At 47.1% G+C, this 20,174-nt stretch overlaps 1 protein-coding gene across 1 annotated transcript in view; it reads right to left on the reverse strand.

Moving 5' to 3' along the window:
- MYO16 (myosin XVI) overlaps window positions 1–20,174 on the reverse strand; it is a gene marked incomplete at both ends in the record, with an annotated part of 347,769 nt that overhangs the window by 87,111 nt on the left and 240,484 nt on the right. Inside the window, one exon of the mRNA XM_080928526.1 lies at window positions 5,251–5,353. Within this exon, the coding sequence (XP_080784652.1) occupies window positions 5,251–5,353 (103 nt within the window). The remainder of the gene's footprint in view (window positions 1–5,250; window positions 5,354–20,174) is intronic.

Consider the following 20,174-nt stretch of genomic DNA (forward strand, 5'->3'; position numbering starts at 1 on the left):
GCAGCACGTGCTCTTAACGGATGAACTGTCTCTCAGTCCCCAGCTCCTGGTGTTTTAAACATGATGTTCTGTGTTAAACATAAATAGGAAACCACTAACAAGAAGGTTCCCTCCCACTGTGTTCTGATTTTCTTCCCCTTTCTTTGAAATAAAGCCACATTATGTAAGGGTAGTGATTCTGAGTATTCAAGGGACAGTACCGTGGGGGAGTTTGCCAGAACCGGTATTTACCAGCTCGCACTGTAAAAGAAAGCTGAGCTCTTCTGGTGCAGTCAGTGATTGTATATGTGAGAGCCACAATGGGAAGTACAGACTGGAAAGTCAAAACCTATGGAGCCACCTATAGCTTTTATAGAGATTCTCAACAAAATGTGACCTTATTTGAATAGTCTATGCCCAAATTGTACACAGGTTACTTTATGCATTGTATGGCCTTTATGTTTTTTCAACACAGATTTGATGGGTCAATATATTTTTTATAAGCATAGACTCCACTCTAGGACAGCTTCCTACACAATGTGTGCTAGTTTTCTGTTGTGGCCCCATTTGACAATTCACAATTGCTTGTCTACATAAAGTACCCAGTGTGTATCACTGGTGGTCCCTATTCTCAGAACTCTGATCCTTGGTTCACTTACAACCCTCAGGCAAAAGCTGGGTGCACTGCAGGAGCGATGCTCTGGGCACAGAGGACTCTTTCAGAGCCGGCTTGCACAGGAAGTGGTCCTAGGTCTTTCCTTCATCTGCCCAGTGAATTATAAATACACACACACATACACACACACACACATGCACACTCACACACACAGGCACACTCACACACACACAGGCACACACACATGCATACACACATAACACAGGCACACGCACACACATACAAAACTACCAGCTGCAAGGAGCAGACTGCTCACTGATATAAGAATGTGAAAGTACCTGAGACCAAAGCTCTATAATTAAGCACAATCTGTCCCTTTCAGAGCTGCCATGAAAGGCTGAAATCAGGCCAAATGCAAGAAGAAGGTTGAGGTAGACTCTAGGTTGATCTCAGCAAAGATGAGGTGAATAGAAGCTGGAGCCCTGGTTCAGACAGAACGCTGATCCAGCAGCCACCCTCTGGGGAGCAGCCTCTTTACTTCTACACTGTGGCTACTTTCTTCTTTTCCACAGAGAGACTATTAGGCTAAAAGTCAATAAAATGGAGAAAGTGCTGAGTGGTCACCTCACAACACATAGATGAAAAGGACTGGCTATTCGCCCCAAACTCCTCACATCCTGACAACCATCCAATGACATTCAATAAACCACGCGTTTGTCCTCACCTAACTCCCTGCAGCCCTCCCCCACCTCTCTCTCTCCTCACACTATCTTCCTCTACTTTCTCCATTTCTTTCTCAACAACAACAAAACCTACAGCCCCCAAGATCTGATGCCTTGAATCAGGGGGAGGCTCCAACAAGAAAGCAGACTCAGGGACCACGAAGCTGTTGTCCTGCTTAGAAGACATAAGGCTGACCGTGCCAGGTCTGATGGATGTTAGGGATAGGTGACAGAAGCTACTGGGCCTCAGAGACTTGAGGGACAATAAAAGAATAAACCCTTTATTTATGTCTCTCTGTTTCTCTCTGTGTCTCTCTCTGTGGGAGCTGCACAGCCCAGTGATTTAGAGCACCTGGTGCTTTTGCATGGACAGAGGTTTGTCCCCAGCACTCACATCAGGTGACTCACAACTGCATGCAGCTCTGACCACACCTTCTCTTGACCTCTGTAGCTCAGTGGCACATACGCTTAGGCACACATATACACATAAATCAAAAAAAGAAAAAAAGACATTTACTGAAGATTTGAATTCCAAGCTAACCCCTAGCTTAGGTTCATAGGATGTGAAAGTAGCTCTGGGCTCTTTTGCTCTCCAGTATCCCTTATAAAGATGTGGGGAAAATAACCATCAATTTGACACTGACTAGTTAGGGCCCAGTGCCCAATGTCACCACCCTGTGCTCTCGGTGTTGGGGCCATGCTTCACGTGTGTAAGCTTCCCGTTGCTCTCCTGGCTCCTCTGCCATGCAGCCCCTCACTAAATTTTACTTAATTTCCGATGCGACTCACAACCCAGAATAGAATCAATGGCGGAACCTGTCGTAGCAGCAGCCCATGCAAACATGTGCTTTGCTTGTGAACCAGCAGACTCGGATTACTGTATCAGGAAAAACTGAGTTTTTTTTTTTTTTTTTTAAATAGAAATTACTTTCTGTTTGACTTAGAAGTGTAAATAAGCATTATTTTCATGACTTTAACTACTCATCTTGTAGCAGAAAGAATATAGATGTCTCCCCTTGACAAGGCTGAAGAAAATCTGTCTTTCCTAACTAGAGAATGCAGAACTCATTTAGTAGATATATGGGGGGGGGGGCATCTCTCCCTCTGTCTGTCTGTCTCTCTCTGTCTTTGTGTGTGTGTATCTGTCTCTCCCTGTCTCTCTGTTTCTCTCTGTGTCTCTCTCTGTGTCTGTCTCTGTCTGTCTCTATTCTGACACACACACACACAGACATACACAGACACACACATACACACACAGACACACAGCACACACAGACACACAGAGACACACACACAGAGACACACACACACATAGAGACACACATACATATATACACAGACATATACACAGACATACACATATACACACACAGACACAGACACACACACACACACACACACACACACACACACACACACACACACACACACACCTCTCCTTAGCTACCCTCTCTCTTGTATTTTCAACTTTCTTGTATGGAGAAAAAATCAGGTCAAGCTAGCGAGATGGCTCAGCAATAAAGCACACTCATTACCCTCGAAGAGTTTCTGGGTTTGGGATCCAGTACCACATGGTGGCTCTAACTATGTGTAATTTTAGGCTTAGGAGATCCAGTGCCTGGATCTGGTCTCTGCAGGAACTAGAGACATGTGTAATGCACATACAAGCACATACAAGCACATGATGCACAGACATGCAGGCACTCACAAACATACATACAAGAATAATAAATGCATCTTTTTTTGTACATGAGGAGAAAATAGATTTGTGTAACAAAATGAAAATTTTTCCCTATTGAAATATATTTGATTTTTGTTTGTAAAAGTACCAATGTATGTTTCAACAAATACCATCTTCCATCTCTATGCCAAGTTTTCCATCCTGGACACAATTCTGGAAAGACTACTGCCAACCAGTGTACATCGATGTGCATCCCGCATCCCATCTTCCTCCCATGATTGATACTTACACACTGGGAATCCTGATTGGGTATCAGCACTGACAGTAACTTCCCTACTGGGAGAAGTGTTTCAGATTCTGTCAGCGTCTGAAAACACACACACACACACACACACACACACACACACACACACACACACACACACACGTGAACACCAGCAAGTATTCTTTACAGAAATATTACATACCCTGAAACCATTTACTTCATGCAGTTCTTAAACCACGACTCTACAATTACCTATTTGAATTCCCAGCAATGATTAAGCGGAAATGACCTCAGCTCCCCACCATTTTGCTAAACCATATTCTCTGTGGAGTGCACGCTGGTGTCTCAGGCTCCAGAGTGAGGAGCTGACATCACTCTTGGTTAGTCATTTCTTCCTTTTTAAATCCAGTCTCAGCACCGGCGTGCAGCCATGACAACCCAGTGTGAGTAAGAGTCCTCCCTCAGACTGTGATTAAAGTCCGGCTTCCATCAAGATTAGATGAGAAAAAAAAGGAAGAAAGAAAACAGAAGGGAGGTGCAGGGGTGAAGTCGTGACTCTTCAGAGCCTGAGCCCTACGCTCTTTGTTCTTGGTCATAGATGAGTGTACCCATGACACCTTCTCTGATGGGTACATGTAGGTCATGCTGCTCTCAGACGCATCCTGATGTGTGGAGCCATCTGCTCCCTCTGCTTCTGAAATGGTGCCCCCCTATTCACCCCCATCAAGGACCCTGCACACCTGCTCAGAGACGAACCATAGACCTCAAACCTGAGGTCATTCTGCAGTAAAGGATGCCTCACAAAAGCCCCTCCCCCATCCTCTGTACCACCTTTGTCCTCCAAGGACTTCACTCTCCCTTTCCCTAAATCTAACCAAGGATGCTACCCTGATATCATTTAAGGCACTCTTCCATCTCTAGCGGGGTACCCCGTGTGAGTTTGCCTTAAGTTATTTCCTTCCTGCGAAATATGAGCCACTTCCTGTGCAACACAGAGCACAGAGAGAAGCCCTGAGACTCACAGCTTGACCCCTTGTTAATGCTCAAAGAGAGTGGAATTTCACTGTGAGGAGGTGAGAAACAGAGCAAGGAGAAAGTGAAGTGGGGGTTCCTGAGCAGCCCCCCAGCCTGCGGGCCCAGCCTCAGTACAAACATTTTGTTTTGCTCAAGAGGTTTCCTTACTCTGCAGGGTTGCTTGTTTGTTTGTGTGTTTGTTTAGTTCTGCTTCCTTTATGGTTTGGATCTTATGTGTCTCCTAAATGCTCAAATGCCGAAGGCTCGGGTCCTCTCCTGTGGCCACTGAGAGGTGGTGGTCCATTCAAAGCTGAGCCTAGAGAGAGGAAGTCTGGTCGCCAGGCTGTGTTTCATCCTTGAAGTAGGAGACACTGGGACCCCGAGGTCTCCATCTTGCCTCTTCCTCTCACCCCCTTTCCTCTCCCATTCTTCCTGGGTGTCATGAGATGACCAGTTGACCTCTCCCCTCCATCTTTCCTCCTCTCCTCTCCCCCTCTCCTTCATCCAGGCCATAATCTGAGTGTCTTTATTCACACACGTACACTATGTGTGAGTGATGCTCACAGTCTGCCAAAGCCCAAACACAACGGCCCCAATGGACCATGCACTGTAGTCAAGGCAACCTTTTCTCTGTCTACCTCGGGTTCTTGGTCACAGAACTGGAAAAGTGACTAATATGGGTACATCTGAGATGCTTTACAAAGTGTTAGTGATCAGGCATGGATTAAGCCAACTGACCAAGCTCAGTAGTTCTCTATGTTGCTGTCAAGGTGGGTCGCCTCTTATGCTGTCTCCACGGCACTAAACCTCATAAATCACACAGAATGACATGTTTCCAGCCAGCACGCTGAGTGCTGGGCCTTGCCAAACATATCATGGGGGTTTGTTTTTGCCAGGAAGGCTGATGGCTACTGAAGTGACTCACATCTTTAAAACCCTGGCCATCTCTTTTCATAGTCTGTAGACCACTGACCTGCCAACCTTGTAGTTTACAGCCCTGGAGAACAAGCCGACATCTCTCCTCGGCAGGCTGACTCTTCTTCTCTCCCAGAAGAACGGAGGCCAGTGGCTCGTATCTGTCAGGAAACAAGTACAAGAGCAAGTGACTGCCAAGCAGAGGCTGAGATTAGTGGGGCTGGCTAATCATGCCGTTTCTCTGACTATCTTATTTTATCTAAAGAACCTTAAATAGCTCATTGGCTAGGTACATACCAGCCAAGTGTGACTATCCCCAACCTTCTACAGAAAAAAAAAATTAGCCTTAAAATGAGTTAACTATATTTTCAGTTTATATGTAGCACCGTCACACAATGACACAAGCCACTTACTCATAGAAAGTTGGAAGAGAATAAAAATCAATTATTTACCATTTAAATATTTGGCTTGGCCTTGTATAAAGAAACCACCTTTTTAGAAAAAAAATGGAAGCATCTTTTCAATTAGTACTTGAAGAAAGATTCAGATAGTTTACAGTAAAGAAAGATTAAAACAGTGACAATTCTTCTTTCAAGGGAGACAGAGCAACTTTCTCCCTACAGGCTGAGTATTTTAACATCCCAAAAGCATTTTTATTTTTAGGCATTATCACCGAGTCTTTGAGTCCCACTCATTACCTGAGACTCACAGCTGCACAGCGGTTTCCTGTAGCTTTTTCGGACATTTAAAAAGTTAGATCGGTCATTAAATGTATCCGAATACTTCATACTTAAGTTATGTAATGGGACACTGAAGGAAGGGGTGGGGAAGATGAGGGGGAAGTGGAAGAAATGCCCCAAGGTCCCACAGTGTGTTTTGCACACAACCCCCTCAGTTCTCGTGGGGACAGCCCTGCAAGCTCAAGGACGATCAATGCAGAAACCTAAGTCTGTGTTTTCCGATGATATTTGCACATGTCAGTGCTCTACCTAAAACACGCTGCGGAAACATTGACAAATACCACAATAAGTTTGTCGTTCCTGTCACCCACCCCATTTCAGAGTAGCAAGAACCCCCGAGACACCTCCAAGGTGTGGCCTGGGACACTTGAGAGGGTTCTGCTTCTACAGGAGAACACATTCCGAGTGTGACTGTGGGAATAAGTCTCAGGAGTGCAGTGGTGAAGGGTGGGAAGGAAACAGACACCTGACTGCAGGGCCCGTCTCTCCCCTGACATCTGCTAAGGAGTAGCTGACACCCAGACGCCCAACCCAGACAGTCCCAGAGCAGAAAAGAGACCAGGAGCCACAGAAGCCCAACAGCTACTACCATCAGCGAAGTTCACAGGCCGGAGGAGGACCTCAGTCTCCTGACCTCGGGGCGACTGTGCCCCTTTAATAGCAGGGCAGAGTCAGTGTGAAAGGTGGATCAATGTGTGCCCTCAGGAAAGTCCAGGTGAAGACAGAACTACACAAGGAAACAACACAACGTGTGTTCTAATTCTGCAGGCACATCCCACTCCATTTCGGAACTCACTGTAGCCGGGAATGCAGTTGATACCATTCAAATGTCTGAATCTGCCGTGAACGAGTCAGAACGGACAGCCCTGAAATCGCTGCTTTTCTAGTCTCAGATGGTTCTTCTGACACTCAAAAGTGAATAATTCAGACATTTCAGCAGCAATGACAGGAATGCCATCTGAGACAGGGAGGTGAGGACTCTTTTCCTGTGACTTACACAGATTGCGCCTCTCACAATTGAGGTGACAACTGAGTGTCACCTCGGGTGATGGCTCTTGGACAGAAGACATGATCACATATTTTCAGTGAGTCAAGTGTGTCTTCCTGAGGCTGACAGTGGCCCTGCAGCTGTCATTGGACCAGGGCACGGGAGCCTCAGACCACACTGGTGTCCGCTCGCCTGTCCCGCGGTTCTCAGGCTGCTCACCTCTGGCTCCCGAAGACTCCATGTGCAAGCTTTCACAGGCTCTCAATCGGAAGCTGACTACAAACCGAGACAAATTCTTGGCTCACCTTCTCTCCAAATCTCCCTGGTCTGGGACAAGGGGACTATTGTGACTTTACCCTCCTTCAGGCTCAAATGATCTATGCCCCATTATAAAGTGAAGAGGAAGATCCCTAGAACCCTGAGTGACCACCTGCAGCCCTTCTCCAGGAACATGGAGGAGGCCAGAGTGGCCGTAAGAAAGGAGCAACACGCCAGGCTCCTGAGAGGAGCTTTGAAGGTGACAGAGCAGGTAAGGATAGGGTGGCCTGCAGGTGATCAGCAGGACCTGGCTTTGTCAGAGCCAGCATATGTGACTCTAAAAGCACCCTTGGGACTGGGATGAAGTGGGGTTTGAGCAAAGATCAGGCCAAGAAACTGACACATGAGCTGGGTGGAGAAGGGGATGCTGGGAAGTCCAATCTGTTTCTTAGACTCTCAGGAAAGCAACGGGGTGACTGTGTAACTGAGAGCAGAAAGGAGTTTAGGTGGGGTGTGGCCAGAGGCACGGACAGTTCTCTGTTTTCAGGTGGTTATCTGTGGCCGGTTCCTCCACTGCCTAGATCTGATGACACAGCAGGCAGGAATGACACTTTTGGAAACTGAGTCACTGGTGTTACAGTGCTTCACACCCAGGGCCCCCGAGAGTCTAACACCTGAAGATGCACCGGAGGATACATGATCCTCCCTTCTGTACAGCATGTCTGTCTCCCTACCCTTGACGTCCTTTCCTTCTGCATGCTCTCTGTCCACATCGCCCGTCTGCAACAAGAGCAGGTTCCAAGGCTCTGAGAGCTTCTCTCTCATGGACACCAGTGATGCTGCACCTTCTCCACGACCAAGAACAAAGCACACATCTCTCTTCAGCTCTCAGCACCATGTATGAGGTAGAATAAAACCAGGGACTAAACCACCAACCAAAGAGTACACATGGAAGGACCCATGGCTCCAGATACACATGTAGCAGAGTGACTCAGTCAGGGTGTCTATTCCTGCACAAAGCATCATGACCAAGAAGCAAGTTGGGGAGGAAAGGGTTTGTTCAGCTTACACTTCCACATTGCTGTTCATCACCAAAGGAAATCAGGTCAGGAACTGAAACAGGTCAGGAAGCAGGAGCGGATGCAGAGGCCATGGAGGGATGTCACTTACTGGCTTGCTTCCCCTGGCTTGCTCAGCCTGCTTTCTTATAGAACCCAGGTCTACCAGCCCAGGGATGGCTCCACCCACAATGGGCTGGGCCAGGGATGGCTCCACCCACAATGGGCTGGGCCCTCCCCCCTTGATCACTAGTTGAAAAAAATGTCTTACAGCTGGATCCCATGGAGGCATTTCCTCAACTGAGGCTCCTTTCTCTGCGATAACTCCAGCTGTGTCAAGTTGATGCATGAAACCAGTCAGTACACATTGGATGGTCTTATCTGACATCAATGAAGGGAGGCCCTTAGTCCTGTGGAGGCTCAATGCCCTGGCATAGGGAGGTGCTAGGGTGGTGAGGTGGGAGAGGGTGGAGGAGCACCTGCATAGAGGCAAAGGCGAGAAGGGAGAAGGAGGGTGAGGTGGAGGGGAGGGGAGAAGGGGGATGGGATGGGGGGAGAAGGGGGATGGGATGGGGAAGGAGAAGGAAGACGGGGTGGGGAGTTGTGGAGGGGTAACCCTCAAGGGGAATATCATCTGAAATATAAACAAATAAAATGATTTTTAAAAACCCAAACAGACAGAAACCCAGTGTCATTCAGAGCCCCAAGTTGGAAAGACTCCACACTGGGGTCACTTTGAGGTCTCTGTGTTTCAATGGGGATGGATCGAAGTTAGACATAGAGAAAAGCCAACACTGTGTGAGGTCCCAAGAAGGACTCCAGAGGACACAAGCGAGTGCTTCTGCCCACAGGCCAGTGCCCCTGTTGGTGTGAAGGACACGGCTGACATCCCATTTCATGGAGTTGGGTTTGTTTTTCAATCCACATTAACACCGAGGTTTTAAAATAACAACCTTCAAAGGAAACGAGGAGGAAAGTACAAGCTAAGTAAATCAGGCTGTCTTTTCTACCCCCCAGTGCTCCTGTGAAGTTGTTTCTGTTTATTGAATATCGACATTCCCTCTTACCCTCAAAGAAAGTTCTGTTGTAAAAGTGAAAGTTCCGCTTTTTTTTGGCTCCTGAAACCCCTTAAAATTTTAATTATCTCAATAAATATTTATTGAGCATCTATTATGAGCAAGCAATTCCTGCCAAGAAACGGCTAGATCAGCAGTGGGATGGGGCGGTGATCTGCTTTCTCTGCCTGTAGTCAACTGTAGAGCACGGCTTTCCCGGATGAAGATTATCTTTCAGGAAAGAAGTGTTTTCCTTATTTTCAGAGCTTAAGAAATGCATCATTATGGTCCTTGTGAATAACGTGTGAATAACACCAGTTCCTGTCTCACTTATACCCCTGTAGCCGACTTGATGAAGGAAGGGGATCAGGGATGGAAGAAACGTTGTCTTTGGAACATCCCAGAAGGCTGGAGGGCTGGAGGCTGTCACCACAGGGAAGGAGTTTTGGCAAGTGTGCTGGTTAGCTGTGTCCCAGGGGACATTGGACCGTGATCTTCCAAGGCCTCTGCCTCAGTTCCTGCTTCCGGGTTCCCCACCCTGACTGCCTTTGGTGGTGGACTAGATCTGCAACTGTAAGCTGAAATAAAGCCTTTCCTCCCTACGGAGGTCACAGCACTGTCCCTGTAGTGGATCATAACTGATGTGGTAATGGAAAGGTACAGGGAGAAAGAGTCTGGACCTTTGTGTGCAGCGCTGAGTGCTGCACCCGGTGTCACGTGTCACCTTGGAGAACTGTCTGTGGGGTCTGGGGACGTCTTGGCTGATGGGAAAGGTGGAGGGTGGGGTTCTACAGGCCCCAAAACAGACAAAACATACAGACCTGTGGGCTACACGGAGGTAAAAGTTTGGGGTGTTCTGTTTTGCAAAAGCAAGAATATTGACAAATCTTACGGCATTCAGCATGCCTAGACACCCCCAATGCCTTCATTAACTCTCATTTTTATGTATCTGCATTTTAAAAGTGCATGAATCCATTCCCTTGAGGTTTTCCTCAGGGTCACAGCATGGCCACTTTACACACCACAGGTGCCCCAAAGCGACTGTCTGGTCCTGGTTTATGAACCAGGCTGCATTTGGCTCCCTGTGTGGACTTGCGTGGATGCTGGCTTTGCTCCCATGTTCTTGCTCGCGGTAAACACTGCACAGGTGCAGATTTTCTAGCTCCTTCTCCTCAGTCACAGGGCTGAGCACAGCTGCCTAGCAACAGATTTGCTGTGCACCATGAAAACAGTGGAGAGGAGGGTGGAGGGGGTGCAGGTAGGTTTGAATATTGCCACATTGAGTGTGGGGGTCAAACCGAGAGCTGGGCTGGCAATGATTATTTTCACGTAAGGAGAAGGATGTGAAAACAAAGATGGAGTTGCAGCAGCTCCCCTCGCACGGAGCCCTACTGCCTCCCTGCCTTCCCATTGCTTTAGTGAACCAACTGCCTACCACGCGCCAGCTCAGGGTGGCTCTCCGCGACCAGAGCATCCTGCCACCTACACAAGGGCTCTTTGCACCCAGATGAGTCAGTTCTCCGTGTGTCCCCGTTTTCACTCTGTGCTTCCTGTGGCCTCTTTGTGTATGCAGCGGCCGGATTTCTGTCTCCTCTCATCCCAGGGCCCTGTGTGTCTTCTCGTAGGTCAGCAGAGGTAAAAACATTTCCACTACCTGTGAGGCTCCTGGAGTGCTAGGCATGCACCTGGCATTACATTTACTTTCACCTTGATTGGGATCCACCCGAGTCCTATCCAACCTCAGCCCCAGAGAGTGTGGCGCCCCATCGAGAAAGAAATGAAGTCAGGTGTCAGGGAAATGGTAAGCCTTCTCCTTTCACCTTAGAAGTCAGTGGCAGCCTCAGTTAGAAGCATGAATACTTTTTTTTTTCTTTCCCTGAATGTGATCCCATGTACTTCCTGGATCATGAACAGTGGGGTCCTAGCAGAGGCCATGGAGTGTGTGACCAGGCTCCTGGATACAGGCAGCCATGGAGTGTGTGAACAGGCCCCTGGATACAGGCAGCCATGGAGTGTGTGAACAGGCTCCGTGGAAGAGCAAGCTTCTAATACAACCATGGGCTGTGTGGTGGTGCCTTGGAGTCTGGCACACGCAGGTACTTCTCTGACTTCAGCATGCGATTCGCTGGAGTTGAAATGGAGCAGGGAGGGAGAGATGCTGGGATTGAGGAAGATAAGAAAAGACTGGCAGAGTGACTGTGAAGTCCAGCATCCCCTCAGCTGCTGCAAGTCTCGGCTCCTCACCTGTGTCTTCGCAATCTGAGGATGCATTAGCGTGACGTCAGAACAAGAGGGGGTTCTGGCAGATTCCACCTCCTGTGTCTAGTTGTGGTCCTTGACTAAATGTAGATCCTGCCTAGCAGTGTGGTGGGAGAGGACAGAACTCACACCTTTCAGTCGTGTGCTTGGAAGGATAGAGACAACCATTGTAAAGAATAATGTATAAATGGAGAATATTAATGAAATATTAACTCCACCAAAGCCATTTATTTTCCTCATCCCCTTGAGGCAGAGACAGCTCTGTCAATAACCCAAGTACCAACCTGGTTATGTGTTAAGCATTTGTTAAATGAAACACAGCTTTTGGGATGAGGTTTGTCAGAAGCACAGAGGGTTCAAAGGCATGTGCTGCATCTCAGAGGACATGCACTGGACCAGAGTCTCTCCAGCTCGCTTCAGTGTGCACTGGCAGGCTCTCTCCCCAGGTGCCTCTGCTCACTACCCACGTGAGGCATGCGAAGATGAGGTACTACTGGCCACAAGCTACGCACATCCATGCCCATTCTGGCCATGGTTGTACCCACCGAATCTTGATCCAGTCTGAACATACAACTTCAACCTTATCCTGTGTACTCATGGGCTCCGTGGAACCACACCCAAGGCTCTTTACCCTGCACTCATGGGAACCGGATAATAAAGAATGATGCTGTTATATTTCTGACACTAGAACAGGAAATGCCCTTACGCACACAGTGAGCAGCTTTAGACCATCTGCCACCGGTTTCCATGACTACGCTCTTAAGCTCTGAGCTGAAGCTGTTCTCACCCTGTTATCTTGGTTTCGTGAATACAACAACATTTGACTCATCCAGAAATGAATGAAGGATGGGCTAGATGCCTCAGATGGTGAAGGCTGAAGGCACTTGAGGCCAAGCCTAAAGACCCGAGTTCAGTGCCTTGGTTCCACATAGAGGAGGAAGAGAACCAATTCCCACGACTTGTCCTCTGGCCTCCATGCGTATATGTACACACACACACACACACACACACACACACACACACACTTATTCACACACACTACAGATAAATAAATGAGTGAGTATAAAATATTTGAAATGTTCACTGATAAAGGAAACCAAAAGAGGAAGGAAGAAAGGATGAAGGGAAGAAAGGAAGGAGTAAAGAAGAAAAGAAGGTAAGAGGGAAGGAAAGAACAGGAAGGAAGAGAAGGAAGGAGGGAGGGAGGGAAGAAAGGAGGGAAGGGGAGGAAAAGAAGGAGGAAGAAAGAGAAAAAGGGAGGGAGGGGAGGAAGGAAGGGGAGGAAAAGAAGGAGGGAGGAAGAGAAGAAAGGAGAGAGGAAGGGAGGAAGAGAGGGAATGAGGAAGAAATGAGAAAGGAACAAGATGAGGTATATCACTCAGTTCATGTCTGCAGCAGCCCTTCCAACATGCAAGTTTTGTTTTGTTATGTTTTCTCAGCCAGGTCTGCCCCTGCCCCTGAGGCAGCCACAAGAGTATTTATCCTCTGCCCCCTTCCCCAAGACTTGTAGCTGAGGGAGTGTCTAAGGCATGCCTCTGTCTGGATAGAGTGATGGAGGTGGAATAAAGGTCGGTCCTGCTGCCTCACAGCCAGCGGTGCTTTCCGGGGAATGCTGAGCACAGCCAGTTCTGTGACTCAATTTGATGGCTCTATTTCCTCATCCTCTGTGCATTTTGTGATTTGCTGGCTGAGCCATAGCTTGTATCAGGTACAAGAACGGCCTGTCTAGTTGAGCTGAAAAGAACAGATGTTCTCTCCTTTAAGCCTGGATGAGAGACCACTTGAAGCTATGATGTTTAGATGCAATTACCCCATTCCTAAGACAATTTGCTACTTAATCCAATATTCTCCAGGGCCACTCTGACCTGTTTCTGAGCAGGAACAGGAAGCTCGTGCAGGCACACTACTTATCAGGGCATTTGTTACTCTGCTGTTTCTCCCTCTGCAGACCAGACAGGGGTGTCCTCGAAAGTGTCTAAAAGTTTTGTGGCAACAGGTGGCTAATGCAAAGGTTACATAAATTTAAAGAAGTGTGTGGCTGGCGCTATCACATTCAATTAGAAAACCATGAAGAAGGCCGGTGTGAAATGACGGTTTTCCACCGAGCCTGCTGGCACGGAGATCGGGGATACAGAGATTGGTTCTTACTATTTCATTTGCTAAACAGACCCCCTCCCCTTGGACATCCACACTGTGAGTGAGGGCTGAACTGAGACTGTGGCTTCTGTTGGTGAACTGAACAGTGCTCACCGTGGAAACTACTGGTTTTTTAAAAAGCACATAGCAAATACTTAAAGTTAAAAAAAAATACACCAAAAAAAAACCCCCAAAACAACGCTTATTCTAGTGAGGCATTAAGTATTAGGGACACCGCATCTTTATATCTTAAAAGGCAATTTTAAGACAAAACAACCATGTTGCTATGAGAAGGTGAGGTCTAAATTTCCTGCTCTGGGACCATTTAGCTACCAAAGATTGCTTTGGCCTCATGCAGCAGTGGTGAGAAATCTGCAACCCTATGAAGAATTTGAAGCCAGGATGCTTGTGCTTTGTCAGAAAATAGTGTATCGAAGTCATATGACTGTTGGATTATTTGTCCTTAGGGCTTGTAAATCCTGGGCAGAAAAGTTTACAGGACAAAAGCTGGTGACATGTGTATTTGTGAGTGCGTGGCTGGTGCAGGTGCATGTTCACGCTTGAGTGAAGACCCGAGAACCACCTGATACAAGTGGTTCTCACCAAAGTCTACAATAGGCCAGGCTAACTGGCCAGCAAGCCCCTGGTTAGGCTGACTGGTGGGCAACCCTCTGGGGCCCTCCTCTTCTACGTCTCCAATGCCTGGGTTACTAATACATATCACATCCAGCCTTAATACCTAGGTTACTAATGCATATGATACCCAGCCTTTTATAATATGGGTTCTGGAGATGGAACTTGGGCCCCCATGCCTGGGAGACAAGTACTTTAAAGTGGGTTGAGCCACCTCCTCAGCCCTTAAATGGAAGTCTTAAACAAAAGAAGAAAATTTCATTTAACTAGATCCCTGAAAGAATTAAATATATAAGAAGTCTTTTGCTCATTAACTACCCCACCTCTTTGTCAAACCTAAAAGCCTAGCCCTGTTGCCACTGTTCCTATGCTATTTCTTTGAAGTTATTCCTTAGGACTAAAACTTCTGGAGGTTACAAATAACAGTGAATAAGACTGGCCTACTCCGGAACTTTTCAGCTGAAAGCTGGGTCTCTGGGGTCCCTCTGGGTGTTAAGGAGCACTGTGGAGGTGTGAGTTTGATTGCTTTTGACGAGGTCCTTTCACAAATCTTTTGCAGAGAACTTGAGTTGTGGAAAACCTATGAAGGTCAAGTAAGCCCTGTCCACACAATGCATGTGACACCTCCCTGGGTAAGGCCAATAAATTCTGTCATCAGCAAATACAAGCCTTTGTAAGTTAAATTTTCATTTGAACTGGCATAAACATCTCACTTGTTTCCTTCCCCTTTACAAAAAAATTGTTAGGATGTGTTTCTAACCCATTCCTATGTCGGTCATGATTTTATCTGGTTGAAATCACACCTTAGTTGGTCAGCCTGTGGGAATGGAGACCCAACAAGGGAGGGATTCTGACCAGGCATTCAACCAACATCCAACATTCAGGTCCCTCTGTCGGAACACCCCACTGTTACTGCAGACTCCTTCACCAAAATACCTCAGATCTACAGAGCAGGAGCCTTTCTTCTCTAAGTCAAGATAGTAACAGCATTCCAGGGTCCCTGTCACACAATTCCACCCCCGTAAAACTTGGTGTTTCTGTCACTCTTGTCTTCTTCCAGAACACCTCCTGGTTCTTAACTTTCCCTGCCTCTCTACCTCCTACATTCTTTTCCTCATAGGCGCCATCCCTCCTTTCCCATGCTATAGATGTATGTTCCTATCAGCCAGGGTTCTTGACACCGTGGCAAAGTATCTGGCACAAACAGTATTCAGCATGAAGGCTATTTCTCAATGCCTGGCTTCAGAGGCTCAGTTCGTGGCTGCTTGGCCCCACAGGCATGGCAGTGGACATGTGTGGTGGAGAAGGTTTGTCACACAATGCAGCCAGGAAACACTGAGAAGGAATCCAGGAAGAGGTCAGGGCAAAATAAATCCCACAAAGATATTCCCTATTGACCCCCTTCCTCTAGCTGAGTCACACCTCCTAGTGTTTGCAGATCCTGCCAAAATCCTGTCCCTAACTGGAAAGCAAATGTTCAACACACCAGCCCTTGGGAGGCTCAGCTGGGTCGGTTGCTTCACCCTCTGCTTTTTTGATTCTCCTTCAGTCTTTTCTCAGCACCTCAGACACATGCCAGGCTGAAGCAGCCACATAAAAACCCAGGACGTAATGTGTGCATGGCAGACATGATGCGCATTTCTCATACTCCGTGATACTGAGAAAGCCCACGAGCAGCACAGGTTAGATCTGAGAACCACCAAGTCGCATATCCCTGTTTTCCTGTGAATCCTGGCGCTGGATTCCACTCTACCATATCTGAAGCCTAGTTTCTTCCCTACCGGAAGTTAATTGGCCTCTCAAGTCTACATCACCAGCCAGATTCATTGCTGCCTCTTCTGTACCGACAGCAGTACTGGTCACATTTAGGAGCAGCATTCGCACTAAGAAATGCAGCAATGACGGAAGTTTCAAACTTTCAGGTCTTAAGAGACTACTGGGGTAAGGCTCAGGCAAGAAATGGAAGACCTTTATGAAGGATGTGAAGGAGAAGAATCTCGATAGTGTTACATGTCGCCTGGTTTTCTTTATGATTGGTGCTATGACGGATAAATGCTCCAGTGAATTCCACGTTGAGAAAGTATCCCTACACTGTCATGTGACGGTTTTGTGTGCTCTACATCCTAGTCAGTTTTTGTCCACTTGACACAAGCGACAATAATCTGGGAAGACAGACCCTCTAACTGAGAAAATGCTCCCACCAGATTGGTCTGTGTGCAAACCCGAAGGTGCGTCTTCTTGATTGATGATTGATCTGGGAGGGCACAGCTCATTGGATGGTTTTACAGTGTACAAGAAAACAGGCTGACCAAGCCATGGGGACAAAGCCGGTAAGGAGTGATCCTCTCTGGCTTCTACTTCATTTCCTTCCTCAGATTCCTGTCTTGAGTGCTTGCTCTGACTTCCTTCAGTAACAGACTGTGGGTGTGAGGTGAATCACACCCTTTCCTCCTCTTGTTGCTTCTGCTTATGGCCTTTAATCATAGCAACAGGAACCCTCACTACAACATTAGAGAAAGGAATTCTGTGCGAGCACGATCAAGATGCATCTATTTCTCTGAGACACAAATAAATGCTAGTACGTCATTTTATACAGTTTCCCTGATCACTGACATTAAACGCCAACGCTGTATAACAACGGTCAGAGGGGTTTTGTGTTAACAGTGGTCTTTTGAGCATTGATGCTAAAAGAACATTAATTTGGGAAGGAAAAGGATTTCAAGTGGTGTTGGGGAGCCACCGGATGGGAGAGAGTGGAGCCGGGCTTGTTTCCATACCACGTGGCATCTGTGTATGGGATCTTCAAACGATAAAACTTTTTAGTAAAAGAGCAATGTCCTACTTTATTTACTTATACATTCTGAAGGTCCTTAAAACATGTTAACATCTCGGGATTCCCTGAGCTGCAACAGTGCGTGCCATCAGTAAGGGAAGGGAAATTCCCCTGTCATTAAGTTCTATTGTGAACAAAGCAGGTGGTACATTTTTTTTTTTTTTTTTTTTTTTTTTTTTTTTTTTTTTGAGCCAAGGCACTCTGTGAGGGAGATTTAGGGAGGGACTCAGAATGCTCAGAATTCTGTTCAGACACTTGCATAGAAGAATACAATTTTGACCATTTGGTGACTGAAACCCTCAACCCAGATTTCTCCAAGAATAGGCTGACAGTCATGGGCTACATGAACAATGTCTAGTCAGCTTACTTTTAACTTAATTAAAACCCGTGCACATTTAAACAAATCCCATGTTTGCCTCCACTTCCTATCCAAAGCCTATGAAATACCAGATGCTCTGTGTTAATTTCTATACAGAGACATCAATCTGTTTAGAAAATGCTAGGGTATATAATCTGAATAATCAGAGCAGAGTAGTGAATTACGCACACTCACCAAAACCAACTCAGTGCAAATGTTCAAACAAAAGCTCTAGTTTTGGGAGGTCTTCTGTAGGAGTAGGTTTCAGGGGCTCAGAGCATAGCCCAGGATCGATGCCCTGGTAACATCACAAGGATGGGCCTGCAGCCATCAAGATTAACCTCTGATTAATTAATGTCTCACTGTTGTAACCTGACAATACACAACTTGAGGAATCAAGGGTTTATTTGGGCCCATAGTTCAGAGCCATGCTGAGGAAGGCAAGATGTCAGGAACCTGGCAGCAATAGGTTACGTTGTATCTACAGTTAGGAGTGGGGGAGGAGGGAGAGAGACAGAGAGACAGAGACAAAGAGAGGGGGGAGGAGAGAAATGGAAATGGTGTCTTCCTCTTTTTCCCATTTTGTTTAAGTATATGACCCCAGCCCACAGGAGGTGCTACCTACATTCAGGGGGTCCCCATGCTCAGTTAAACATATCTGGAAATACCTTCATAAGTCGCCAAGGTGTGTCTCCTGGATTACACCCAACAAAGCCAAGCACACGCTCTCTAATCTACAAGGCACACAACTAAATAAAACATGCCAAGCAGTGTCCCTCAAAGATGCTAGTCCCTGAAGCCAATGATCTACAGACAAACAAGAAAGTTCAGTTCTAGTGCTGTCTTAGCTTGCACCATGGGAAAGTTTTCAGCCTTCTTTCTGGAGAGGGGAGGGGAGGCCAATTGGAACCCCACAGTATTTCCAAAATGGAGAGATCAAAGTGAAGGTGAGAATGGGCAGGCAGCTTAGCACTTTTGAGGGTCAGAGAGGAGAGCAGAGAGGGGAGGAGATGGGGAGGAGAGAGAAGAGAGAGAGGTAGTGGGAAGGGAGGGGGAGGAAGGGAAGGAGGGATGGATGGATAGATAGATGTGAAGATAGATAGATACATACACACATACATAGGTACATAGATACATAGATTGATACATAGATAGAACAGTAAAGCTCTTTAATTATTCCCTATAACTAAACTCTACCAGATCTGAAGAAAGAGAAGAGCAGAATCAAGATTATTGAAAACTTTCTTAACGCCCGAAAGTCTGTCCCAAATACACATCCCAGGAGAGACACCAAACCATGACATCTAAACAATGGGGGAAAATTATCCACTAACACTGACCTAGAAGCAACATAGATAAGGAACAAGGAATAGACACTACACTGAAGGGTGAAGAGTTGAAAAAAAGACCTTGGCTTGGGCATATGGAAATGAAAATTCTAAAAACTGAGAGCAGGGCGGGGGAGGGGGAAAGCACAGGTTGCTTTAGCTCAGAAACGGGAAGTCCACTAGAAGGCAGCCATGGCTGCCAGGGAATAAAGGCAACTCAAAGCAGGTGGGCAGAGCACAGGCTGTTCAGGGACAGTTGTGCACGATGCCGAGTGTGATACTGTAACTCCGAGGAGCGCGCAGAAGGGATGGCACAGCTACCGAGTTATTGGGCAAGCACAGACTCTGACAAAGCTCTGGGACTTAGGCTGAAGTTTGCTGAGACACTCTGCTCTAACAAACACACTATTACAAACAAGTAAACTACACCTGCAGCTTGAAGCTCAGCCCATGAGTTCATTAGGAAAGAAAACCACTGAGTGATTTCCTAGTCTTCCTCTCTTAGCCCACCTCACCAGGGGCAGCCTGTTCCCAGGTCTATCCTGTCTTCCAGGCTGCAGGGTGGGATTCCTCACCCCATTCCCTGGGTCCTACCTAGCAGTCATGTTGCATATTGACAGGGAAAGGGGACATCATTGTCCCTGGGCCCGGCCTGTATGGAAGGCTGCACTGCAGAACAGAATTTGGCATCTACAGAACTTTCTGTGGGGTGTGTGGCAGTTCCACAGCAGGACACAGCAGCTTCCGGTCCTGATCCTTGAGCCGGAAGCAGAGGCTTCCTGAGAACGTGTTCCATTTACCAAGTGTCTACACCTGAGTCACTGCTGCTCAGGATCCTGGGGCGATGATGAACTGACCCTCAAGTCTGTGCTATTTCATCGAACTGGGAAAAAATTCTGCATTGAAACCGAGGTTGAAACAGACCAGCACTGGTAGCCAGGGGCCCACCTTATGACAGAAGACACAGAGCTAAAATAAACCCACAGAGAGCTGGAAGGAGCTACTGGACTTAGAGAGGTTAATGTGGCTGTGAGGTTATTTGACAGGAAACAGAGATAACATCGGTGACCAGACCCTAGCTGGGCGACAAATAAGGAAAACCAGGTCAGTACTGACAGGTGCTCAGAAGCTGATTGGCTGAGGCATGTTGACTCTTCCCTTAGGCCCACAGGGACCGAAGGCAGGGTGAGCACTGGGCAGGCACCTCTGATTCCACCATGTCTGTCTCCTCTACATTGGGTGCCTTCCTCATTTCTAAATGTAGGTGTGTTTCCTACCCAGGGAGCCTGTCTAACCCGGTTTACCCTCCTTGAGCGCTGATGGCTCACAGACAGCT

The sequence above is a fragment of the Micromys minutus genome (assembly GCF_963924665.1).
Source record: "Micromys minutus genome assembly, chromosome: 14".
Classification (NCBI taxonomy): Eukaryota; Metazoa; Chordata; class Mammalia; order Rodentia; family Muridae; genus Micromys; species Micromys minutus.